Genomic DNA, 26,572 nt, shown 5'->3' with positions numbered 1-26,572 from the left:
CCCGCCACGTCGCCATGGCCGCTGCCGCTTCTCCTCGGCCGCGATGGGCGAGCCGCCGGGGCTCCGGAATCCCCAGGCGCCGCCGCGAGGGACCGGGAGGAGTCGCGGCCAGAGCAAGGGGCGGCGCGATGAGCACGCGGAGAGCGGGAAAGCGCTGAGGTAGACGGGGCGGGGCGGGACCGGCACCGGCTCCACGACGCGGCGCTGTGCTGAGCCCCGGCATGAGGCTGGGCTGAGGCTGATGCTACCCTGGCCTGCGCTTGACGTCTCCCACGCCCTCGCCCGCTTCTCCACGGCCATGGCAGCTCTGCTCCCGAAAGCCCTGCAGACTGCTCACACACTAGGCAAAAGGCCTTGCTGGTTCCCCACTTCCTGGGTCCTGTTCACTGCAGTTTATCTTTCAGCATCTTACGGAAAGCTGCTGCCGCCCTCTGTTTTTCTTAGGATGCAAGGCTGTAACGCAACATTTCTGTTGGAGGCCCCTGTGCTGCTGGGGGCGAGAGGGGAATATGACCTCAGTGAAGAAAGAGATGGCTGGGCAGGCACATGTAGATCATTGCTTGAGGTGAGTGTTTTAGCATCTGTTACTCGGTAACTGCAGCCCTGAGGAGAAGGACTTGGGGTGCTGGCTAAAAACTCAACATGACCCAGCAGTGTGCGCTTGCAGCCCAGAAACCAGCCGTGTCCTGGGCCGCATCCAAAGGAGAGTGGCCAGCGGGTGGAGGGAGGGGATTCTTCCCCTCTACTCCGCTCCTGCAAACCCCACCCTGCAGTCCTGCGTCCAGCTCTGGAGCCCCCTGTATGGGAAAGACATGGACCTGTTGGAGAGAGTCCAGAGGAGGGCCACAGAAACCATCAGAGGCATGAAACACCTCTTCTCTGAGGAAAGGCTGAGAGGGTTGGGGTTCTTGAGCCTGGAGAAGACAAGACTCCGGGGAGCCCTTACTGCAGCCTTTCAGGTTTTAGAAGCGCCCGTAAGAAAGATGGCGAGAGACTCTTTTAGCGCTGCCTGCTGCAATAGCATGAGGGGTAATGCTTTTAAGCTAAAGGAGGCAAGATTGAGGCTGGATGTGAGGAAGAAATTCTTTACAATGAGGATGATAAAATCCTGGCACAGGCTGCCCAGAGAGATGGTAGATGCCCCGTCCCTAGAGACATTCAAGGCCAAGCTGGATGTGGTTCTAGGCAACCTGATCTCGTTGAAGATGTCCCTGCTCATTGCAGGGGGGTTGGACTAAATGACCTTTGAAGGTCCATCCAACCCAAACTATTCCATCATTCCTTTTCTTCTACTCTGGTTATGCTCCAGACACGGTCTGGTGCTTGTCCTGGTGTCACAGGTGAATTATTCAGGGAAGTCATCCTTGGTGGGTTAATTAAAAGGGCTTTCTTCACGATGAAGCGATGATCAAATGGTAAGGAATCGACGACTGAAGGAAAATCATAGCGTAAGCAAATGGTGACAAAGTAATACTGGAATGGTAATGAGAGTCACAGGAATCATTTAGGTTGGAGGAGGCCGTAAAGGCCATGGAGTCCAACCGTTTACCCAACACTGCCAAGTTCACCAGGAAACCATGTCCCTAAGCTGGCCCTTGACTCTGCACATGCAAGTGGAGCAGCCGCCCCGGTGACCTGGGTGCCAAGGGCTCGGGTCCCTGCGTGTGCGCTTCACAGCCAGCCCTGTGATGCAGTGTCTGTGTCACAGTGGGTGCTGTGTGGCCGAGGGTGCCCCTGCCCGTATCCGGGGCGCACGCGGGCCAGCGGTGCTGATGTCACAGAGGCCACTGTGACCGGTGGCGGGGGCAGGCCTATAAAAAAGGGAGCGCTGGGCACAGTGCATCGCTGCGACCTGCTGAGGTGCGGGGAGTAGAGGGCAGGGACAGGGCTCTCAGGGGGGCTGCCGAGGGAGGAGGGGGCTCCACACCGCAGGGCTCTGGGCCTGTGGTGCAAGCTCACCCGCATCTCTCTTCTCCCTCAGAGGTAGCAGAGGAGCATTTGGAGAAGCCCCAGCGCTGCTGGGACAGGGACTCTCCAAACACCCACCTTAGATGTCTGACACCTCTGCAAGGAGGTGTAGGACACCCGACTCGATGGAGCCAGGTGAGAGCAGAGTCCCCCTCCTACAGCCTGGCAGAGGGACTCCCGAGGCTGTCGGCGTGGGACCGGGAGCGTTGGCAGGGGGAGGCAGGAGCTCCAAAGCCACCCTGGGGGAGGGCCCCTCCTCTCGTCGGCAAGCGGGACCAGGGCTGGACAGTGCGAACCCCCCAGGACACCCATGCCTGCAGTGCCCTTTCCTCTCCAAGGCTTCCAGCCCTGCCCAGCAGCCAGCTAGGCGGGGACAGAGCAGCCCTCGGGGGCAATCCCTCAGGGACGCATCCCTGGCCCCACAGAGGTGTTCACTCCCGGTGCCATTTGCTCTCTCCCCTCCAGCATGCATGCTGTGTTGCCGTGCAGAGGCAGACCCGGACATCTGCGGGCCAAAACTGACTTATCAGTGCATCTCTGCCCATCTCTTTTGCCTGGTGAGTTCCTCTGGGGCTGGTTTCATCTTTGCAACGGACCTGCCCTGCCACATGCCCCTCATCTGCTCCTTGTCTCTGCTCTTCTGCAGCTTTTCGCCAGTGACCTTCGTCCACGAGGGACCGAACGGGAAGAACAGATGACATTTCTTCCTAAGGATATTGGACGTACAGCCCAGCTGGCAGCCCCGATGGTGAGGATCTGAGATGGCCGGGGTGATTCATGCCAGGAGAGGTTTGCGGGAGCTCAGCGCAGATGCCAAGAACAGAATCCCAGCCTTTCCACCCAGCTCTGGGACTAAAGTCTTGCTCCCAGCAGCTCCACAAAGGCTCCAGCACAGGAGCCTGCTCTGCCACATGGATCTGTGGCCTGTGATGCAGCTGGGGCCACATCCTGCGCCCTGCCCCGAGGTGTGGGTCTGGCTGTGGAGACCCTGAGGCTGCCGCTGATGGGGGCTGCTCTGCTCTTTCCAGGTCTGCTTTGTGTGTGGCAAGAGGGGGGCCACCATCACCTGCCAGGAGATGGGCTGCGACCGCAGGTTCCATCTCCCCTGTGCCGTGCAGGGTGGATGCGTCACCCGTTACCTCCTGCCGTTCAGGTACCTCCTCCACCCTTCTCCCCATCAGCAGGGAAGGACCCAGCGCTTCTCATCTCACCCATCCCTTCCCTCTTCCCCTAGTTCCTTCTGCTGGGAGCACCGCCCACAGCAGCAAGAGCTGGTGGCTCCAGAGGACACCAAGTGCCTCATCTGCATGGACCCTGTTGAAGGCAGAACGACCTATGGGACCATGGTGTGCCCAGCATGCAAACATGCCTGGTTCCACAGGGTCTGCATCCAGGTAAGAGCCGTTCCCTTGCTCGGGCATGGCAGGCTCTCAGCAGCACCAGAGCCTCACTCACACACTTTCCGTTTCTCCTGCAGGGACAGGCTACGCATGCTGGCGCTTTTTGCCTGCAATGCCCTCTGTGTCAAAATATAAAACTGTTTTTAACAGAAATGCTCAACATGGGGATCCGAATCCCCATAAGGTTGGTGTCCTCCTAGCCAGCACTGTGCCACGCCTGGACCTGCCCCCGCAGTTGTGGCCCTCTGCTGACCCCCCAGTGTAGGCTTTAGCTCCATGCAGGAGTTGGAAACAGGGTGTGGGGGAAAGAGCATGGAGGCCCTGCATATGCCTTATGCTGGGGCAGCAGGGGCTCATCAATTTTCCTTTCTCCATCAGACAAGCGTCATGGGAAGATAACAATGCATATGCAGAACTGTACCAGAGGCACAGGAGCTGCGATGCCAGGGAGTGCCGTTGTCCGGGAGGCAGAGGGGTGGCAGAGCCAGACGGGTAAGTTGCCAAAGCTGCACCCCGCGGCTCAGCACGGGATCTCTGTCTCAGCAAGGGCTCGAAGCAGAAGGGCTGAAAACAAGAGCTTTGCTGGACAATCCCGTGCTCTGGGCACTTTATCCTTAGAGACATGAACCTATTTCTTTCCCCAGGCCCTGGCAGCTGCTCCTGTGCCGCTCCTGCGCTGCTGTGGGTGCTCACAGACGCTGCTCCAAGCTGGGGAAGAGCCGTGAGGTCAGATGGGAGTGCGACAGCTGTGCTGGCCTGGGCATCTGTAAGTGTCAAAGCCCCCGCGTACTCCTAGGCTGGGGCCAGGCAAGGCCTGGCAGGGGGTACCTGGTGTGGGCTTGGCAGAGCCTGTCTGCTCCAGGAGGGCTGGGGCACTGCTCTGGCCTACCCTGCCCGGGGCCTGGGAGCCAAGCCCTTACCGTTCCTGCTTTCCCTTGTAGCCCACAGTGCCAGCTCAGAGCTTGCTGCTCCCAGCACTGCTGGCACAGCAGCATCGGGGCAGTCTCCTGGATCTCTGGAACCGGAGTGCAGCAGCCCCAGCACCAGCAGCCAGACAGCATCAGGGCAGAATCTGGAACCCAAGGCACAGGAGACCAGCAGCCCCAACAGCAGCAGACAGATGCCATCAGCACCATGCCACAGTTGCCCAGTGTGTGATGGCAGCAGCCGCTCCAGCAACCCTGGGCCTGACCGACAGCGACACCAAACGCGGTGCACCCGTCAGACCCAGACACCCTACACGTGGGCCAGAAGACTGCAGGAGAGAAGCCGACCGCTAGCAACGCACACTGAGAGCAATACCCGCAGCCACGCGGTGCCAAGGCTGTCCCACTACTCCCCATCACGTGAGACCCACAGCCACGGCACCACCAGGCACCAGCCATCGGCAGCATCCCGTGGCTGGGCACCACTGCAAAGAAGCAGGAGCAACAGATCCGGTGGGCCCATGCGGGTGCGAGACCGCTCCTGCTTGCATCATTGGGCCCAAGCTCCCTATGCACAGCCCAGAAGACATTCCCAGGGCAGACACACACCAGCAGCTCGAGCTGGGAGGAGCCCCTGCAGACAGGCTGCAACCAGGCTGTCCCACCGCTCACCATCACGTGCAAGGCACGGCCACAGCACCACAAGACAGCGGCCATCGGCATCATTGCGTGTCTCCAGAGCAGAACAAAGAGGCAGCGCCTCAAGATCCACCGGGCCCGTGCGGCCCTGAGACCGCTCCCACTTGCAACACCGGGCCCAAACTCCCAACGCACGGCCCGGATACCTCAGTGGGACCAACCCTGTTTCCCCTCTGAGCAACCACTGTGATCCCCCTCTACGGCGCAATAAAGGTGGCCCTTCAGCTCTGGGCTGGCAGATTCCAGGCTCCTTGGTTGGCTTCCTCGTCCTCTGCTTTTCTCAAGGGGCAGCATGAGGGACTGGGCCCAGAGCATTGTCCTTTCCCTAGGGGTCAGCAGCACCTCCTGCAGACCGACCTCCTGCACCCATCCACCCAGCCGGCCTGGCCCTCACAGCTCAACCCCCAAAATCATGCACCCCCGTGCCAGTGACTTCTGACACGCTTCAGCTCTGTTTCCCTCTGAATAAGGCTATAAGCAGTATCCTAGCCTCATCGCCTAGGTTAGTGAGCATGGTGGCAGAGGGCAAAGCTGCTGTTCTTTCAAGAGTTCAATGTCACGTCTGTGCAAAGTACTAAGTAGGGTAAAAGCTGCTGTTCTTCTGTAACTATCACAACACCAAATCTCTTCACTAAACAGGTCTGTGGAGTTTCCTAATCCCAAAGAACTCTCCCTGCTGTTATGTCCAGCTTTCAGCTAGATGAGAATGGGGCTTTGCCTCTCTCCCTCCCTGCCTCCTGCCATCCCTCTCTCTCCCATGCCCCCACAAAATGCTTTGCTATGAATCCTTGTTTGTAGACAAGCCTAACCATACAGCTCTGGCTAGACTTTCTCAACAGGCTGCTGAGACGCTTGGCTGAGGAACAGTAATAAATATTGCACAGTATGGTCCCTAATTCGTCTAAATTTCCTGAACTTTGTCAGCACTTCCATTTATTTGAAAAGGAAACAAAACCCCCTTCCTGAAGGTGCTGAAAGTCCTGCTTTACATGAACAGATCCCGTTTATGTACTCTGGAGGAAGGTGACAGCACTGACGTGTTTTTGCAGCCCAGGCAGAGTGACTGCTGTTGTGGTGTCATACAGAAAGTCTTAGGCTCCCGGACGAAATCTGCAGAGCACAGGCACTGTTGGCTCTTTGTGTGGAGTGACTGACACTGCCAGTGAGGCGGGTGACGAGGAGGGGACTGGAATTCTCAACGCCGAAAGATCTGACCAAGGTTTCCCCTCTAATAGTTACATGGCTCTTCTTGAGTCATTGAGTTTACCTGACGTTTACAACAGCATGTAGCGACAGGACAAGGGGAATGGCTTTTAAGTTGAAAGAGGGCAGATTTAGATATTTACATATTAGGCACAAGGTCTTCCCTCTGAGCACGCTGAGGCGCTGGCACAGGGTGCCCACAGAAGCTGTGGCTGCCCCATCCCTGGCAGTGTTCAAGGCCAGGTTGGATGGGGCTTGGAGCAAGCTGCTCTAGTGGAAGCTGTCCCTGCCTGTGGAAGGGGGCTGGAGCTGGATGAGCTTTAAGGTCCCTTCCAAACCAAACTTTTCTGCAATTCTATGGATGCAGGTGAGTAGATGGTGTCTCAGGAGCCGTTAATTCCAAGGTACAAGCTTCTCTTTGGTGCATTACTGCTGCAGATGTGCAGTGTTTGCTCTCTTTTAGTTTTCCCTCCCACTTTTAGGCCCCACACCAGCCTGACACCTCCATCCTCGCATCCCATCCTCTTTTTATTTCACCTTCACTCATATTAGTGCATTGGCTGCCTCATCTCATCACATCGGCTCGGGATGGGATGGGAAGGGGGGGACTTCTGCAGTAGAGGTCGCATCTGGCTGACCACTACTTCTCCTTTGAAATGGGAATAAGAAATTCACTTAAAAAAAGGGGGGGGGGGGGGGGGGGGAAGGAAAGGTGCACAAAGTGGCTTTGATGACTGGTTCCTTCCACAACTTAAAAAAGTTTTTAAGTTTACCTCCTAGTGGGTTTGAGAGCCAGAGACCATCTAGAAACAGAGGAGCATCACATTAAAAATGAACAGCATAAAATGCTTTTAGTAAAAACAGGCTTTGTCAAAAGACCAACCTTTGCAGAATTGCTAATGTCCTGACATAAAACTCATTTGTTCATTTCACAGAAGACCCTGTAACTGCAGTTTTAAAAGGGTAGGCAATTTAAGGACATTCTCTTCTCACAACACATCCACAAGACAATCCATCACAAATACCTCTGGCTACTACACCTCAGGCCGCGGCTATTTTACGGAAGCATACGAAAAGGCAGAGATGGAGTTAGCTTTGGAACCCACATGCTCAAACTTTCGTAGATTCTATTAAATAACAACCATGGTCTTTTAACCACATTCTCAAAGAAGGATTCTCAGTTTCTTGGGCTACAGCAGCCTGCTCTGAGGGTTTCCCTACCTGCAGCTGCTTTGACAACTTCTCTCCAGAGTCAGTCCGTATGTTAAAAATGACTGGTTTCAGAGTTACACTCCGCGGAGGCACAGCAAAGCCCGCAGAGTTAGAAAGGGAATACTCTACCCTAGCTCAGTACATACAGGCAATGAAGTACACACCCACAGAAAAAAAACTCCTGAGCATAATCTAATGATTCACCTCACTGTGTCTTTGCATGGTTCGGCCAGACTGTCTTGGGTTTTGCAGTGGAACAGCCTTCTGTAGTTAGAAGAGCACGCTAACCCAACCGTACACACCCGCCTCTTGAGCCAGGACAGCATTTTTCAGCCTCTCCTTCCACCTTGGTTTCAATGAACCTGCATTAAGCCCACTTCCTGAAGCAGGCAGCTGAGAAATTAATAATCATTGATGGCAACTCACAGCTGTTCGTCCGCTTTAAGTATCTTCTTCACTGAGAATACACTGCAGATAAAACCAAACGCAAGTTACAAATTGTGCAAGCTTGTATCTACTTCTCAGACTAGAAAAAAAAAGCTCAGAACAATTGTTTTATGTAACTTCAAATCCGAATCTCAATTACTTCTAGACAGGAAGTTTACATTCCTTAGAGATGCAAGGTGAGATTAGCCCGTGTCTGAATGCAAGCCTCACAGAACACGTTCTCTATGCACTTTAACTCAGTTATTACAGAAAATATTAAGGACCAGCACTAGGAAAGAAACCCTCCGCTCGTTAAATAGAGCCCGCTACCTTGGAAGTTCTTTTCCAAGGAACAAACGTTGTGATTTATTTTCTTACCACTGGCAGCCTATTACAGATGCTGGACCATCCAAACACAGTGCAAAGTGTAAACTGAAGTCCCTGATAGTGGTGGGGAGGAGGAAAAACGGGATACACAATGCGCTTCAACTTCAAGGCAGAAATTAATTCAGGAACAGAGTACTATTAACTGCGTACAACGTCCATTTGAAGTTTTGTTTCCATTTAGGACTGACAGCAGCTGCCCCAACTACAGAACTTTCTTCTGTAACTTAGACACAGATGCTTTCAATCACTCCACCTCCTGAAACACTCAAGTGATTCGCAATTTCCACTAAGGGTCATTATTGGAAATTTGGCATGGCAAGGCTAAATAACCGTGTTACCAAGGAAAACTGCCACAGAACTGCCGTTCCAGTGAATCAGTGCTCTGCTTTTTGCATCGTTTCTTAAAGCAGTAACACCACATACTGCAGAACGGAAGGAGAAAACCAACTGTAATAACCTTACTACTCACAGTCCATCTTGGAAACCAGAGCAAAGCAGGAGAAATTTCAGTAATCCAATTAGAAAGTGAAACACCTTCCCGTGGTAAATCCTTGCTACAATGCATCCATTAGCAGCAGAAATCGGAGGAATTACATACGGACCTTTTGAATGCAAAGAAAAATGGAAGCAAATTTAACAAGTTCAGTGGCATGAAAAATAGGCCCATGCTTCCTCCCGCCGCCCGTCACCGCCGCGCCGGGACCGCTTACCCCACGCTTGCCCCTGCCGCTCGCCTCGTCCCGCACCCGCAGACCCGCCCGGCCCACACGCTGACCACGCTCCTTAAAGGGGCCGAGACACTTCAGACAAAAGCAGCTTCTTTCACCGAGCCACGACGGATGCGATCTGCCAGGACCCAAGAGCACAGAGCACGTGTGCTAAGGCTTTGGCAGAGAGCGAGAGCGCACCACTAAGTCCTTCTGTCAGCATGTACCAACACCACAATGAAGAACTTGCAAATAAATATCATGTTAAAAGCGGAGACTTTGCATGGCTTACCTGGGGCCAGAATAAATGTCATCATCAGAGTCCGAAAAAACCTGCATGAAATTCACATTGCTCACTCAGACGTCCTGTAGTAAGAGAACCCATCTCAACAACGGAATTTGCAACTGGCTAAATTCCAAAGTTCCTAAGTACCTGGCTAAGTTACAAATCCCCATGAAAGGCAACCTACACTCAAAAAAGACTCTGTCATTAAAAAGGAAAAAAAAAATGGGTAAAAAGCATCTGTAAATGCTCAAGAAAACACACACCCATTCAGGCATTCATCTGACCACCTCACTGCTCCCGTTTTACAGGTAACTTACATGCACTGACGCAGACCCCAGCAGAGCCAAATACAGAGCTGAAACGCCCCTTGATAAGCTTTTAAATATGAAACTGTATTTTCATCGTTTGACACTAGAATTATAACCTGCTGCATACACTGAGTTTGCCTCGTACCTTCCATCAAGGAGATTACACTGAAGCTGTTGTTGCTCATCAAATTTTAAGAGTGCATTAGAGCAACAGTATTGGAGCATGCAGTCTCCACAGCAGAAATAAGGACAGGAGTTTGCAGGTTGAGCCTTGCCATGATGATCAACATACACCTGACAATCCTCACCCAAAACTGAAAAAAAATAAAATTCAGGAGTTAGCAACTGAAGAAATAACCATGTAAACTGTCTCTCTCATACTGACCACCTCACCTGGGTTAACGTTTAAATAGGTTTCAAGTAGTTTAGTTAGCTCTTAGGAACAAACTATTTCCTTTAAAGCAAAGCAAGAGCAATTACTTCTTGCCCACAAAGTATCTTCTCTTTGTCAAGCAGCTCTTCCCAACTGTTCACACATACTTAAAAGAATAAACTGCATGCAAATATACTTACAAGATGCTTTGTCTGCTGTTACCCTCCTCGCTACATCCACTAGTAGCTACCAAATTATTGTAAAGATTCAGAGAGCAACATGACTAGCCAAAAATGTAAAAAACCCAACCCAAACCAAAAAAACAAACCAAACAAAACAAAGAAACCCAACCCAAAACACACAAAAGCCTTAAGATCAGTTAGAAGAAAATGTTAAATCCTCTTAGGTATTTGACTTTGATACGCGGATTGACTCCACAACTCGCTAAAGTTTAAAGTAGGTATGCTTTATTCAGCGCTGAGGTGCATGGGGATCGTTCCTCCAAAGTATGCACACCCAGGGTCGTTTTTCCTTTACATTTATTCCCTTAAGGCATACATATGCATTAGGTTACTGATACGCCTATACATATTTAGTATCTGTCCCCGCTTCGTATTATAATGAGCTAGAAGGTCCTTTGCGCCTGCGCAGTGCCCCCTCTGGTCACGGGCAGGGGTCTCAAGATGAAGTAAATGAGTCTTCCTCCTGTGGGCAGGGGTCCTCAAGATGAAGTAAATGAGTCTTCCTCTTCTTAAACTTTTCACCTTTTAATCTTCGCGCATGGCTTTAGGGTTTAGTCGGTACCTCATCCATAAATCATCAGCTTCTCCCCCTTATCAATAGACCCAGACATTCGCATTTTCTTGTCAATAGTTGCTTATCAGTAGAACCAGGCCTCTGTCTCCTTCCCTTATCAGTAGTCTGTGCCTTGTTCCCTTGGTAAGCATGATAGGTGTTTACAGCAGACAATACTTTTGTTTAAGCAAGGGATTCTTCTAACTCTCTTATACAATCCCCTGTATTTTCCTTTGTACATTTCATTAACCCTGTATCAACTTGATGCAAAAGATGCAATGCAACTGCATTCACTGTAGACTTGGATTTCCACGTGACCTGTTTGTTTCTGCCTGTTGTTTTGTTTTCTTCACGGAAAACCCCAATCCTGTTAATCTACGGCATAAACCAGAGATGTCATAAAACTGACATTTTTCTAGGACTAAGATCAGTCAAGTGGCAAGCGTCAACTGGTCAGTGACAGCAAGTTAAGGAAGTGGAGACATTCACGTACGAGGATGGATTTCTTACGAGACATCCCATATGTTCAGTATTACTTTGGGCTGATACGGTCCTTAACATACTTGCTTTTTTCTCTCTCTGCCCCCTCAAGCCTGAGTGCCTGCAATGTAGAAATGACACATTAAAAGCTTCCAACTTTCACATAAAAATACTTCTCAAAGCTTAGGCAAAAACCATTTCCCAAGAAGAATCTTTAGTAGGAATATCATTACCGTTTCAGTGATAAATGCTGCAGTCACCTAGTTTCTATTCCTCATTTTCTTTCTTATGGCATTAACACTGCTTTGCTCCTCAACCGAATTTGAGAAGCTCAAATAGCTTCAGGTGTACTTGCTCAGAGAAAGCAAACAAGAAGAGGCAAAGACAACAAATCATGTTCCTGCAGAAAAAAAGGAAAGGGTCTTTCCTGGAGTATTTAAGCTGATTTGGCCATTTGAAAACCGAGCCTTGACTCAGGCACCAAGACAAACCTCAATATGGCAGCCAACATTAAAAAAAAGAAGAAAAAAAGAAGTGCTAAGAGGTTAAATGTGGAGGTTCATTAGACACAAGAGAGGAGGAACTCCTCCCATACCAATACTGCAGTACTTCTGCTAATGTGTTGACGCATGCTTGTGCCTGGTTCATCTTTTTTTTTCTCCCTGCAGACACAATGTCAGCTGACAACCCTCTCTCTCCTGCATCACCAATAAGGAAACGATAGCTAATCTGATTCAAAGGAGAAAAAGAAAAAAGTACAATCTGTGAGTTGAGATAAGCACGGTTTAATTACTGAAGTAAGGTCAAATACAGTAATAACAGGAAATAGAGAGAAAGGCGTAAAACAAACAAAAAACCTCAGGCGATGCACAGCACAATGTCTCATCACCCACTGACTGATGCCCGGCACATGCCCGAGTAGTGATGGGCCTCTTCCGGCCAACACCCCCCCACCCAGTATCCATATTGAGCCTGACATTCTGTGGTACGGAATACCCCTTTGGCTAGTTCGAGTCATCTCTCCTGCCTGTGCTTCCTGTGCCCCTCCTCACTGGCAGAGCATGAGAGACTGAAAAGTCCTTGACCAGGGCAGGCACTACTTAGCAGCAATTAATCTTTGGTGTGTTATCAACATCATTCTCAGACTAAAGCCAAACCAGAGCACAGCTACTAGATTGACAACCACAGCAGCTGAAACCAGGACACCCCACCTGCATTTCTGCTGGCTTAACGATCTGAGTCACCTCAGCAGAGGGCCACCAGTGCACACCCAACCCACCACGGTGCAAGGACTAAGGCTGAGGAAGGCGGAAATGACCACCTGTTTTGGCATACCTGCTACTGAGGGGTTCATCCGACCCTGCAAAACAGCAGCCTGATGACTTCACAAAATCAGTGAACCGCTTTAACAACCTCATCGAGTCCCACCTCAAGAACAGAGCTGCTCAACTACTCCTACTGACAGTCCCTAACCATTGCGATAAGAAAACTTCTCACTTCCCACCCCGTTTATTAAAGGCCAGGTGCACACAATATCAAGAGCACTTCTCCTTTTCTGGGATTTCACCTGGTTAGTCCTATGATCACATCTGCTTTTTCTCCTACATGACAATAGTTGTGGAAGACCACAAGCTCCATCCTTTAAGCACAATAACAAGAAAATTACAGATGCTGAAATAATAATAAAAAAACCGCACACAACAAAACACAAAGAACCCAACACAAACAAAAAAGCAAATAACCAAAACCCCCCAAACCCCAAAACAATTACCAATGGTAGCATCGGAGAGCTGAGTTCATGCATAGCTATCAGAGGCGTTTGTATAAGCAGCGCTGTCGATGCAATACCACCACTTCACACCAAGTCTTTATTTGAACCTTGCTCTGAACGGTTAAAATGCATTGTGGCAGCGGGGGTAAGGTGAAGGCTTTTAAGGGGATGCATCAACACTAACTGGCAGCCACTTTGTGGTACATTATTTCTCTCCCAGTAGTCTTACCCTCGGCTCACCAGGGAACAGCACTCATCAGGTGGATGCACACAGTCACTGCTGGGACACTAACTGCCGCTGTGGAACACAAACCGCTTTCGGCGTAACCTTTCCCTCAGCAGACCCAACTCCCACCAAAACCGCTGTTAAGGTGCGGCTCTCCCGCAGACGCTGGCGCCACGTGGCAACCCAAGACCACAGAACACGTCCCGCACTGCTTGGGCGGCTGAGCTGAGGAGTCTGCTCCAGAGCAGGGGCTCCTCCAAGCCGGGAACTCCCTCACGAGAAAGCCAGCGGGAACCCCCAAAACCGCCTCAAAAAGAGACGCCGAAGCCCACCAACCCCCCTTGCGGGCCAACCCCCCCGGGCCTCCCTCCTCTCAGTCACCACCCCGCGCTCACCGACCGCCAGCGGCAGCTACAAGAGGCCGGGGCCAAACCCCAAGGCAACCCGCCACGTCGCCATGGCCGCTGCCGCTTCTCCTCGGCCGCGATGGGCGAGCCGCCGGGGCTCCGGAATCCCCAGGCGCCGCCGCGAGGGACCGGGAGGAGTCGCGGCCAGAGCAAGGGGCGGCGCGATGAGCACGCGGAGAGCGGGAAAGCGCTGAGGTAGACGGGGCGGGGCGGGACCGGCACCGGCTCCACGACGCGGCGCTGTGCTGAGCCCCGGCATGAGGCTGGGCTGAGGCTGATGCTACCCTGGCCTGCGCTTGACGTCTCCCACGCCCTCGCCCGCTTCTCCACGGCCATGGCAGCTCTGCTCCCGAAAGCCCTGCAGACTGCTCACACACTAGGCAAAAGGCCTTGCTGGTTCCCCACTTCCTGGGTCCTGTTCACTGCAGTTTATCTTTCAGCATCTTACGGAAAGCTGCTGCCGCCCTTTGTTTCTCTTAGGATGCAAGGCTGTAACGCAACATTTCTGTTGGAGGCCCCTGTGCTGCTGGGGGCGAGAGGGGAATATGACCTCAGTGAAGAAAGAGATGGCTGGGCAGGCACATGTAGATCATTGCTTGAGGTGAGTGTTTTAGCATCTGTTACTCGGTAACTGCAGCCCTGAGGAGAAGGACTTGGGGTGCTGGCTAAAAACTCAACATGACCCCTGTACTGGAAAGACATGGACCTGTTGGAGAGAGTCCAGAGGAGGGCCACAGAAACCATCAGAGGCATGAAACACCTCTTCTCTGAGGAAAGGCTGAGAGGGTTGGGGTTCTTGAGCCTGGAGAAGACAAGACTCCGGGGAGCCCTTACTGCAGCCTTTCCGTTTTTAGAAGCGCCCGTAAGAAAGATGGCGAGAGACTCTTTTAGCGCTGCCTGCTGCAATAGCATGAGGGGTAATGCTTTTAAGCTAAAAGAGGCAAGATTGAGGCTGGATATGAGGAAGAAATTCTTTACAATGAGGATGATAAAATCCTGGCACAGGCTGCCCAGAGAGATGGTAGATGCCCCGTCCCTAGAGACATTCAAGGCCAAGCTGGATGTGGTTCTAGGCAACCTGATCTCGTTGAAGATGTCCCTGCTCATTGCAGGGGGGTTGGACTAAATGACCTTTGAAGGTCCATCCAACCCAAACTATTCCATCATTCCTTTTCTTCTACTCTGGTTATGCTCCAGACACGGTCTGGTGCTTGTCCTGGTGTCACAGGTGAATTATTCAGGGAAGTCATCCTTGGTGGGTTAATTAGAAGGGCTTTCTTCACGATGAAGCGATGATCAAATGGTAAGGAATCGACGACTGAAGGAAAATCATAGCGTAAGCAAATGGTGACAAAGTAATAGTGGAATGGTAATGAGAGTCACAGGAATCATTTAGGTTGGAGGAGGCCGTAAAGGCCATGGAGTCCAACCGTTTACCCAACACTGCCAAGTTCACCAGGAAACCATGTCCCTAAGCTGGCCCTTGACTCTGCACATGCAAGTGGAGCAGCTGCCCCGGTGACCTGGGTGCCAAGGGCTCGGGTCCCTGCGTGTGCGCTTCACAGCCAGCCCTGTGATGCAGTGTCTGTGTCACAGTGGGTGCTGTGTGGCCGAGGGTGCCCCTGCCCGTATCCGGGGCGCACGCGGGCCAGCGGTGCTGATGTCACAGAGGCCACTGTGACCGGTGGCGGGGGCAGGCCTATAAAAAAGGGAGCACTGGGCACAGTGCATCGCTGCGACCTGCTGAGGTGCGGGGAGTAGAGGGCAGGGACAGGGCTCTCAGGGGGGCTGCCGAGGGAGGAGGGGGCTCCACACCGCAGGGCTCTGGGCCTGTGGTGCAAGCTCACCCGCATCTCTCTTCTCCCTCAGAGGTAGCAGAGGAGCATTTGGAGAAGCCCCAGCGCTGCTGGGACAGGGACTCTCCAAACACCCACCTTAGATGTCTGACACCTCTGCAAGGAGGTGTAGGACACCCGACTCGATGGAGCCAGGTGAGAGCAGAGTCCCCCTCCTACAGCCTGGCAGAGGGACTCCCGAGGCTGTCGGCGTGGGACCGGGAGCGTTGGCAGGGGGAGGCAGGAGCTCCAAAGCCACCCCGGGGGATGGCCCCTCCTCTCGTCGGCAAGCGGGAGCAGGGCTGGGCAGTGCGAACCCCCCAGGACACCCATGCCTGCAGTGCCCTTTCCTCTCCAAGGCTTCCAGCCCTGCCCAGCAGCCAGCTAGGCAGGGACAGAGCAGCCCCTGCTGGCAATCCCTCAGGGACGCATCCCTGGCCCCACAGAGGTGCTCATTCCCGGTGCCATTTGCTCTCTCCCCTCCAGCATGCATGCTGTGTCGCCGTGCAGAGGCAGACCCAGATATCTGCGGGCCAGAAATGATTTATGAGTGGATCTGTGCCCATCTCTTTTGCCTGGTGAGTTCCTCTGGAGCTGGTTTCATCTTTGCAACGCACCTGCCCTGCCACATGCCCCTCATCTGCTCCTTGTTTCTGCTCTTCTGCAGCTTTTTGCCAGTGACCTTTGTCCACGAGGGACCAAACAGGAAAAAGACATGGAATTTCTTCCTATGGAGATTCAACGTACAGCCCAGCTGGCAGCCCCGATGGTGAGGACCTGAGATGATCAGGGTGATTCGTGCCAAGAGAGGTTTGCGGGAGCTCAGCGCAGATGCCAAGAACAGAATCCCAGCCTTTCCACCCAGCTCTGGGACTAAAGTCTTGCTCCCAGCAGCTCCACAGAGGCTCCAGCATAGGAGCCTGCTCTGCCACGTGGATCTGTGGCCTGTGATCCAGCTGGGGCCACATCCTGCGCCCTGCCCCGAGGTGTGGGTCTGGCTGTGGAGACCCTGAGGCTGCCGCTGATGGGGGCTGCTCTGCTCTTTCCAGGTCTGCTTTGTGTGTGGCAAGAGGGGGGCCACCATCACCTGCCAGGAGATGGGCTGCAACCGCAGGTTCCATCTCCCCTGTGCCGTGGAGGGTGGATGCGTCACCCGTTACCTCCTGCCGTTCAGGTACCTCCTCTACCCTTCTCCCCATCAGCAGGGAAGGACCCAGCGCTTCTCATCTCACCCATCCCTTCCCTCTTCCCCTAGTTCCTTCTGCTGGGAGCACCGCCCACAGCAGCAAGAGCTGGTGGCTCCAGAGGACACCAAGTGCCTCATCTGCATGGACCCTGTTGAAGGCAGAACGACCTATGGGACCATGGTGTGCCCAGCATGCAAACATGCCTGGTTCCACAGGGCCTGCATGCAGGTAAGAGCCGTTCCCTTGCTCGGGCATGGCAGGCTCTCAGCAGCACCAGAGCCTCACTCACACACTTTCCGTTTCTCCTGCAGGGACAGGCTATGCATGCTGGCGCTTTTTGCCTACAGTGCCCGCTGTGTCAAAATACAAAACTGTTTCTAACAGAAATGCTCTTCATGGGGATCCGAATCCCCGTAAGGTTGGTGTCCTCCTGGCCAGCACTGTGCCACGCCTAGACCTGCCCCTGCAGTTGTGGCCCTCTGCTGACCCCCCAGTGTAGGCTTTAGCTCCATGCAGGAGTTGGAAACGGTACGGGGGAAAGAGCAGGGAGGCCCTGCATATGCCTTATGCTGGGGCAGCAGGGGCTCATCAATTTTCCTTTCTCCATCAGACAAGCGTCATGGGAAGATAACAATGCATACGCAGAACTGTACCAGAGGCACAGGAGCTGCGATGCCAGGGAGTGCCGTTGTCCGGGAGGCAGAGGGGTGGCAGAGCCAGACGGGTAAGTTGCCAAAGCTGCACCCCGCGGCTCAGCACGGGATCTCTGTCTCAGCAAGGGCTCGAAGCAGAAGGGCTGAAAACAAGAGCTTTGCTGGACAATCCCGTGCTGTGGGCACTTTATCCTTAGAGACATGAACCCATTTCTTTCCCCAGGCCCTGGCAGCTGTTCCTGTGCTGCTCCTGCGCTGCTGTGGGCACTCACAGACGCTGCTCCAACCTGGGGAAGAGCCATGAGACCAGATGGGAGTGTGACAGCTGTGCTGGCCTGGGCACCTGTAAGTGTCAAAGCCCCCGTGTGCTCCTAGGCCGGGGCCAGGCAAGGCCTGGCAGGGGGTACCTGGTGTGGGCTTGGCAGAGCCTGTCTGCTCCAGGAGGGCTGGGGCACTGCTCTGGCCTACCCTGCCCGGGGCCTGGGAGCCAAGCCCTTCCTGTTCCTGCTTTCCCTTGTAGCCCACAATGCTAGCTCAGAGCTTGCTGCTCCCAGCACTGCCGGCCCAGCAGCATCGGGGCAGTCTCCTGGATCTCTGGAACCGGAGTGCAGCAGCCCCAGCACCAGCAGCCAGACAGCATCAGGGCAGAATCTGGAACCCAAGGCACAGGAGACCAGCAGCCCCAACAGCAGCAGACAGATGCCATCAGCACCATGCCACAGTTGCCCGCTGTGTGATGGCAGCAGCCACTCCAGCAACCCTGGGCCTGACCGACGGCGACACCAAACCCGGTGCACCCGTCAGACCCAGACACCCTACACGTGGCCCAGAAGACTGCAGGAGAGAAGCCAACCACCAGCAACACACACTAAGAGCGGTACCCGCAGCCAGGCGGTGCCAAGGCTGTCCCAATGCTCCCCATCACGTGAGACCGGCAGCCGCAGCACCACCAGGCACCAGCCATCGGCGGCATCCCGTGGCTCTGCACCACTGCAAAGAAGCAGCGGCAACAGACTCGGTGGGCCCATGCGGGTGCGAGACCGCTCCTGCTTGCAGCGTCGGGCCCAAGCTCCCTACGCACAGCCCAGAAGACATTCCCAGGGCAGACGCACACCAGCAGCTCGAGCTGGAAGAGCCCCCGCAGGCAGGCTGCACCCAAGCTGTCCCACCGCTCACCATCACATGCAAGCCACAGCTGCAGCACCACAAGACAGCGGCCATCAGCGTCATTGCGTGTCTCCAGAGCAGAACAACGCGGCAGCGCCTCAAGATCCACCGGGCCCGTGCGGCTCCGAGACCGCTCCCGCTTGCAACACCGGGCCCAAACTCCCAACGCACGGCCCGGATACCTCAGTGGGACCAACCCTGTTTCCCCTCTGAGCAACCGCTGTGATCCCCCTCTACGGCGCAATAAAGGTGGCCCTTCAGCTCTGGGCTGGCAGATTGCAGGCTTCTTGTTTGGCTTCCTCGTCCTCTGCCTTTCTCAACGGGCAGCATGAGGGACTGGGTCCAGAGCACTGTCCTTTCCCTAGAGGTCAGCAGCACCTCCTGCAGACTGACCTCCTGCACCCACCCACCCAGCCGGCCTGGCCCTCACAGCTCAACCCCCAAAATCATGCACCCCCGTGCCAGTGACTTCTGACACGCTTCAGCTCTGTTTCCCTCTGGATAAGGCTATAAGCAGTATCCTAGCCTCATCGCCTAAGTTAGTGAGCATGGTGGCAGAGGGCAAAGCTGGTGCTCTTTCAAGAGTTCAATGTCACGTCTGTGCAAAGTACTAAGTAGGGTAAAAGCTGCTGTTCTTCTTCCGTAACTATCACAACACCAAATTTCTTCACTAAAGAGGTCTGTGGAGTTTCCTAATCCCAAAGAACTCTCCCTGCTGTTATGTCCAGCTTTCAGCTAGATGAGAATGGGGCTTTGCCTCTCTCCCTCCCTGCCTCCTGCCATCCCTCTCTCTCCCATGCCCCCACAAAATGCTTTGCTATGAATCCTTGTTTGTAGACAAGCCTAACCATACAGCTCTGGCTAGACTTTCCAAACAGGCTGCTGAGACGCTTGGCTGAGGAACAGTAATAAATATAGCACAGTATGTTCCCCAATTCTTCTGAATTTCTTGAACTTTGTCAGCACTTCCATTTATTTGAAAAGAAAACAAAACCCCCTTTCTGAAGGTGCTGAAAGTCCTGCTTTACATGAACAGATCCTGTTTATGTACTCTGGAGGAAGGTGACAGCACTGATGTGCTTTTGCAGCCCAGGCAGAGTGACTGCTGTTGTGGTGTCATACAGAAAGTCTTAGGCTCCAGGAACCCATATGCTCAAACTTTCATAGATTTTATTAAATAACAACCATGGTCTTTTATCTGTATTCTCAAAGAAGGATTCTCAGTTTCTTGGGCTACAGGAGCCTGCTCTGAGGGTTTCCCTACCTGCAGCTGCTTTGACAACTTCTCTCCAGAGTCAATCCGTATGTTAAAAATGACTGGTTTCAGAGTTACACTCTGCGGAGGCACAGCAAAGCCCACAGAGTTAGAAAGGGAATACTCTACCCTAGCTCAGTACATACAGTCAATGAAGTACACACCCACAGAAAAAAAACTCCTGAGCATAATCTAATGATTCACCTCACTGTGTCTTTGCATGGTTCGGCCAGACTGTCTTGGGTTTTGGGGTGGAACAGCCTTCTGTAGTTAGAAGAGCATGCTAACCCAACCGTACACACCCACCTCTTGAGCCAGGACAGCATTTTTCAGCCTCTCCTTCCACCTTGGTTTCAATGAACCTGCATTAAGCCCACTTCCTGAAGCAGGCAGCTGAGAAATTAATAATCACTGATGGCAACTCACAGCTGTTCGTCAGCTTTAAATAGCTTCTACACTGAGAATACACTGCAGATAAAACCAAACGCAAGTTACAAATTGTGCAAGCTTGTATCTACTTCTCAGACTAGAAAAAAAAAGCTCAGAACAATTGTTTTATGTAACTTCAAATCCGAATCTCAATTACTTCTAGACAGGAAGTTTACATTCCTCAGAGATGCAAGGTGAGATTAGCCCGTGTCTGAATGCAAGCCTCACAGAACACGTTCTCTATGCACTTTAACTCAGTTATTACAGAAAATATTAAGGACCAGCACTAGGAAAGAAACCCTCCGCTCGTTAAATAGAGCCCGCTACCTTGGAAGTTCTTTTCCAAGGAACAAACGTTGTGATTTATTTTCTTACCACTGGCAGCCTATTACAGATGCTGGACCATCCAAACACAGTGCAAAGTGTAAACTGAAGTCCCTGATAGTGGTGGGGAGGAGGAAAAACGGGATACACAATGCGCTTCAACTTCAAGGCAGAAATTAATTCAGGAACAGAGTACTATTAACTGCGTACAATGTCCATTTGAAGTTTTGTTTCCATTTAGGACTGACAGCAGCTGCCCCAACTACAGAACTTTCTTCTGTAACTTTGATACAGATGCTTTCAATAGCTCCACCTCCTGAAACACTTAAGTGATTCACAATTAGCTGAATTGCTAATTACTTGATATACGTCATCTAATTTCCTTTTCCACTAAGGGTCATTGTTGGAAATTTGGCATGGCAAGGCTAAATAACCGTGTTACCAAGGAAAACTGCCACAGAACTGCTGTTCCAGTGAATCAGTGCTCTGCTTTTTGCATTGTTTCTTAAAGCAGTAACACCACATACTGCAGAATGGAAGGAGAAAACCAACTGTAATAACCTTACTACTCACAGTCCATCTTGGAAACCAGAGCAAAGCAGGAGAAATTTCAGTAATCCAATTAGAAAGTGAAACACCTTCCCGTGGTAAATCCTTGCTACAATGCATCCATTAGCAGCAGAAATCGGAGGAATTACATATGGACCTTTTGAATGCAAAGAAAAATGGAAGCAAATTTAACAAGTTCAGTGGCATGAAAAATAGGCCCATGCTTCCTCCCGCCGCCCGTCACCGCCGCGCCGGGACCGCTTACCCCATGCTTGCCCCTGCCGCTCGCCTCGTCCCGCGCCCGCAGACCCACCCGTCACCGAGCCATGATGGATTCGATCTGCCAGTACCCAAGAGCACAGGCCACGTGTGCTAAGGCTTTGGCAGAGAGCGAGAGCACACCACCAAGTCCTTCTGTCAGGAGGTACCAACACCATAATGAAGAACTTGCAAATAAATATCATGTTGTTGTTCATCAAACTTTAAGAGTGCATTAGAGCAACAGTATTGCAGCATGCAGTCTCCACAGCAGAAATAAGGACAGGAGTTTGCAGGTTGAGCCTTGCCATGATGATCAACATACGCCTGACCATCCTCACCCAAAACTGAAAAAAAATAAAATTCAGGAGTTAGCAACTGAAGAAATACTCATGTAAACTGTCTCTCTCATACTGACCACCTCACCTAGGTTAACGTTTAAATAGGTTTCAAGTAGTTTAGTTAGCTCTTAGGAACAAACTATTTCCTTTAAAGCAAAGCAAGAGCAATTACTTCTTGCCCACAAAGTATCTTCTCTTTGTCAAGCAGCTCTTCCCAACTGTTCACACATACTTAAAAGAATAAACTGCATGCAAATATACTTACAAGATGCTTTGTCTGCTGTTACCCTCCTCGCTACATCTGTTAGCATAGGAACAAACACATAACCACCGGAATGGTTATATGAGGTGCTTTATTGCAGCGCTGCGAAACCAGGGGTACGCACCCAAATCTGGTTCCAACCTTGCCACATCGCGTTCGCAATTTATACACATTTAGCACGGATTACAACATTAGCTAATGCATATGCATTAAGGATTGCCACACCAGAAATGTTACGACATCAGCCTCTTCTACGCTTGCGCAGCCCCCTCTGGTGGTCGTTCCGATGAAGAAAGGAGTCTTCCTCAGATGAAGTAAGAAGTCTTCCTCAAGTTGTCCTCCTCACCTTTCCCTTACTTGGACATATTCCAACCCTGGTGTGGACGCTAGCAGTTTCTTATCTTCCTTTGACTGCTTCTGACATGCTCTTCTGGCTATCTTATGCATAGGTTCTACTTGGGTATAGTCTCCAGTACATACTTGTCTAAATCCACCCATACACCTTTCACCATATATGGTTATGTTAGGTTTTTACTAAGACTACCACTGCAACACTCGTTACAGAGCAGCCGTGATACAAAACTACAAAGTTACAACATTTTCTAATATACAAAACCCCACTATTGATTTATAAATTTCTTAAATATATACAAATTTATAAATTTCTCAAATCATTTCTACTATTTTATACAATTGTTTTATCATAAAAACTCCGCCCTTTTCAAACACATCCACTAGTAGCTACCAAATTATTGTAAAGATTCAGAGAGCAACATGACTAGCCAAAAATGTAAAAAACCCAAACCAAACCAAAAAACAAACAAAACAAAACAAAACAAAAAAACCCAACCCAAACCACACAAAAGCCTTAAGATCAGTTAGAAGAAAATGTTAAATCCTCTTAGGTATTTGACTTGGTGCAAAAGGTGCAATGCAACTGCATTCACTGTAGACTTGGATTTCCATGTGACCTGTTTGTTTCTGCCTGTTGTTTTGTTTACTTCACAGAAAACCCCAATCCTGTTAATCTACGGCATAAACCAGAGATGTCATAAAACTGACATTTTTCTAGGACTAAGATCAGTCAAGTGGCAAGCGTCAACTGATCAGTGACAGTAAGTTAAGGAAGTGGAGACATTCACGTACGAGGATGGATTTCTTACGAGACATCCCATATGTTCAGTATTACTTTGGGCTCGTACGGTCCTTAACATACTTGCTTTTTTCTCTCTCTGCCCCCTCAAGCCTGAGTGCCTGCAATGTAGAAATGACACATTAAAAGCTTCCAACTTTCACATAAAAATACTTCTCAAAGCTTAGGCAAAAACCATTTCCCAAGAAGAATCTTTAGTAGGAATATCATTACCGTTTCAGTGATAAATGCTGCAGTCACCTAGTTTCTATTCCTCATTTTCTTTCTTATGGCATTAACACTGCTTTGCTCCTCAACCGAATTTGAGAAGCTCAAATAGCTTCAGGTGTACTTGCTCAGAGAAAGCAAACAAGAAGAGGCAAAGACAACAAATCATGTTCCTGCAGAAAAAAAGGAAAGGGTCTTTCCTGGAGTATTTAAGCTGATTTGGCCATTTGAAAACCGAGCCTTGACTCAGGCACCAAGACAAACCTCAATATGGCAGCCAACATTAAAAAAAAGAAGAAAAAAAGAAGTGCTAAGAGGTTAAATGTGGAGGTTCATTAGACACAAGAGAGGAGGAACTCCTCCCATACCAATACTGCAGTACTTCTGCTAATGTGTTGACGCATGCTTGTGCCTGGTTCATCTTTTTTTTTTCTCCCTGCAGACACAATGTCAGCTGACAACCCTCTCTCTCCTGCATCACCAATAAGGAAACGATAGCTAATCTGATTCAAAGGAGAAAAAGAAAAAAGTACAATCTGTGAGTTGAGATAAGCACGGTTTAATTACTGAAGTAAGGTCAAATACAGTAATAACAGGAAATAGAGAGAAAGGCGTAAAACAAACAAAAAACCTCAGGCGATGCACAGCACAATGTCTCATCACCCACTGACTGATGCCCGGCACATGCCCGAGTAGTGATGGGCCTCTTCCGGCCAACACCCCCCCACCCAGTATCCATATTGAGCCTGACATTCTGTGGTACGGAATACCCCTTTGGCTAGTTCGAGTCATCTCTCCTGCCTGTGCTTCCTGTGCCCCTCCTCACTGGCAGAGCATGAGAGACTGAAAAGTCCTTGACCAGGGCAGGCACTACTTAGCAGCAATTAATCTTTGGTGTGTTATCAACATCATTCTCAGACTAAAGCCAAACCAGAGCACAGCTACTAGATTGACAACCACAGCAGCTGAAACCAGGACACCCCACCTGCATTTCTGCTGGCTTAACGATCTGAGTCACCTCAGCAGAGGGCCACCAGTGCACACCCAACCCACCACGGTGCAAGGACTAAGGCTGAGGAAGGCAGAAATGACCACCTGTTTTGGCATACCTGCTACTGAGGGGTTCATCCGACCCTGCAAAACAGCAGCCTGATGACTTCACAAAATCAGTGAACCGCTTTAACAACCTCATCGAGTCCCACCTCAAGAACAGAGCTGCTCAACTACTCCTACTGACAGTCCCTAACCATTGCGATAAGAAAACTTCTCACTTCCCACCCCGTTTATTAAAGGCCAGGTGCACACAATATCAAGAGCACTTCTCCTTTTCTGGGATTTCACCTGGTTAGTCCTATGATCACATCTGCTTTTTCTCCTACATGACAATAGTTGTGGAAGACCACAAGCTCCATCCTTTAAGCACAATAACAAGAAAATTACAGATGCTGAAATAATAATAAAAAAAACCGCACACAACAAAACACAAAGAACCCAACACAAACAAAAAAGCAAATAACCAAAACCCCCCAAACCCCAAAACAATTACCAATGGTAGCATCGGAGAGCTGAGTTCATGCATAGCTATCAGAGGCGTTTGTATAAGCAGCGCTGTCGATGCAATACCACCACTTCACACCAAGTCTTTATTTGAACCTTGCTCTGAACGGTTAAAATGCATTGTGGCAGCGGGGGTAAGGTGAAGGCTTTTAAGGGGATGCATCAACACTAACTGGCAGCCACTTTGTGGTACATTATTTCTCTCCCAGTAGTCTTACCCTCGGCTCACCAGGGAACAGCACTCATCAGGTGGATGCACACAGTCACTGCTGGGACACTAACTGCCGCTGTGGAACACAAACCGCTTTCGGCGTAACCTTTCCCTCAGCAGACCCAACTCCCACCAAAACCGCTGTTAAGGTGCGGCTCTCCCGCAGACGCTGGCGCCACGTGGCAACCCAAGACCACAGAACACGTCCCGCACTGCTTGGGCGGCTGAGCTGAGGAGTCTGCTCCAGAGCAGGGGCTCCTCCAAGCCGGGAACTCCCTCACGAGAAAGCCAGCGGGAACCCCCAAAACCGCCTCAAAAAGAGACGCCGAAGCCCACCAACCCCCCTTGCGGGCCAACCCCCCCGGGCCTCCCTCCTCTCAGTCACCACCCCGCGCTCACCGACCGCCAGCGGCAGCTACAAGAGGCCGGGGCCGAACCCCAAGGCAACCCGCCACGTCGCCATGGCCGCTGCCGCTTCTCCTCGGCCGCGATGGGCGAGCCGCCGGGGCTCCGGAATCCCCAGGCGCCGCCGCGAGGGACCGGGAGGAGTCGCGGCCAGAGCAAGGGGCGGCGCGATGAGCACGCGGAGAGCGGGAAAGCGCTGAGGTAGACGGGGCGGGGCGGGACCGGCACCGGCTCCACGACGCGGCGCTGTGCTGAGCCCCGGCATGAGGCTGGGCTGAGGCTGATGCTACCCTGGCCTGCACTTGACGTCTCCCACGCCCTCGCCCGCTTCTCCACGGCCATGGCAGCTCTGCTCCCGAAAGCCCTGCAGACTGCTCACACACTAGGCAAAAGGCCTTGCTGGTTCCCCACTTCCTGGGTCCTGTTCACTGCAGTTTATCTTTCAGCATCTTACGGAAAGCTGCTGCCGCCCTCTGTTTTTCTTAGGATGCAAGGCTGTAACGCAACATTTCTGTTGGAGGCCCCTGTGCTGCTGGGGGCGAGAGGGGAATATGACCTCAGTGAAGAAAGAGATGGCTGGGCAGGCACATGTAGATCATTGCTTGAGGTGAGTGTTTTAGCATCTGTTACTCGGTAACTGCAGCCCTGAGGAGAAGGACTTGGGGTGCTGGCTAAAAACTCAACATGACCCAGCAGTGTGCGCTTGCAGCCCAGAAACCAGCCGTGTCCTGGGCCGCATCCAAAGGAGAGTGGCCAGCGGGTGGAGGGAGGGGATTCTTCCCCTCTACTCCGCTCCTGCAAACCCCACCCTGCAGTCCTGCGTCCAGCTCTGGAGCCCCCTGTACGGGAAAGACATGGACCTGCTGGAGAGAGTCCAGAGGAGGGCCACAGAAACCATCAGAGGCATGGAACACCTCTTCTCTGAGGAAAGGCTGAGAGGGTTGGGGTTCTTGAGCCTGGAGAAGACAAGACTCCGGGGAGCCCTTACTGCAGCCTTTCCGTTTTTAGAAGCGCCCGTAAGAAAGATGGCGAGAGACTCTTTTAGCGCTGCCTGCTGCAATAGCATGAGGGGTAATGCTTTTAAGCTAAAAGAGGCAAGATTGAGGCTGGATATGAGGAAGAAATTCTATACAATGAGGATGATAAAATCCTGGCACAGGCTGCCCAGAGAGATGGTAGATGCCCCGTCCCTAGAGACATTCAAG

The 26,572-nt window shown here is 51.7% G+C and overlaps 1 protein-coding gene and 2 long non-coding RNA genes across 3 annotated transcripts; 1 reads left to right on the top strand and 2 right to left on the bottom strand.

Annotated features, from left to right (window-relative positions):
• The first annotated feature begins 2,093 nt into the window (after positions 1-2,093).
• On the top strand, positions 2,094-3,503 carry LOC136018423 (G2/M phase-specific E3 ubiquitin-protein ligase-like). The gene is made up of 5 exons (XM_065687630.1): positions 2,094-2,103; positions 2,458-2,525; positions 2,615-2,716; positions 2,997-3,121; positions 3,203-3,503. The coding sequence occupies exons 1-5, from the start codon at positions 2,094-2,096 to the stop codon at positions 3,501-3,503; spliced, it is 606 nt and encodes a 201-aa protein (XP_065543702.1).
• Positions 3,504-10,345: 6,842 nt separating this feature from the next.
• LOC136018125 (uncharacterized) lies at positions 10,346-13,538 on the bottom strand. Its single transcript, XR_010614247.1, has 2 exons — positions 11,404-13,538; positions 10,346-11,291 (listed from the first exon to the last, which is right to left on the bottom strand). It is a non-coding gene; the product is annotated as an uncharacterized LOC136018125 (long non-coding RNA).
• A 7,895-nt stretch (positions 13,539-21,433) lies between these two features.
• On the bottom strand, positions 21,434-22,879 carry LOC136018126 (uncharacterized). The gene is made up of 2 exons (XR_010614248.1): positions 21,838-22,879; positions 21,434-21,578 (listed from the first exon to the last, which is right to left on the bottom strand). It is a non-coding gene; the product is annotated as an uncharacterized LOC136018126 (long non-coding RNA).
• Between the last annotated feature and the right edge of the window lie 3,693 nt (positions 22,880-26,572).

The sequence above is a fragment of the Lathamus discolor genome, chromosome 7 (assembly GCF_037157495.1).
Source record: "Lathamus discolor isolate bLatDis1 chromosome 7, bLatDis1.hap1, whole genome shotgun sequence".
In the NCBI taxonomy this organism is placed as follows: domain Eukaryota; kingdom Metazoa; phylum Chordata; class Aves; order Psittaciformes; family Psittacidae; genus Lathamus; species Lathamus discolor.
This window is presented reverse-complemented; position numbering and strand designations above follow the sequence as displayed.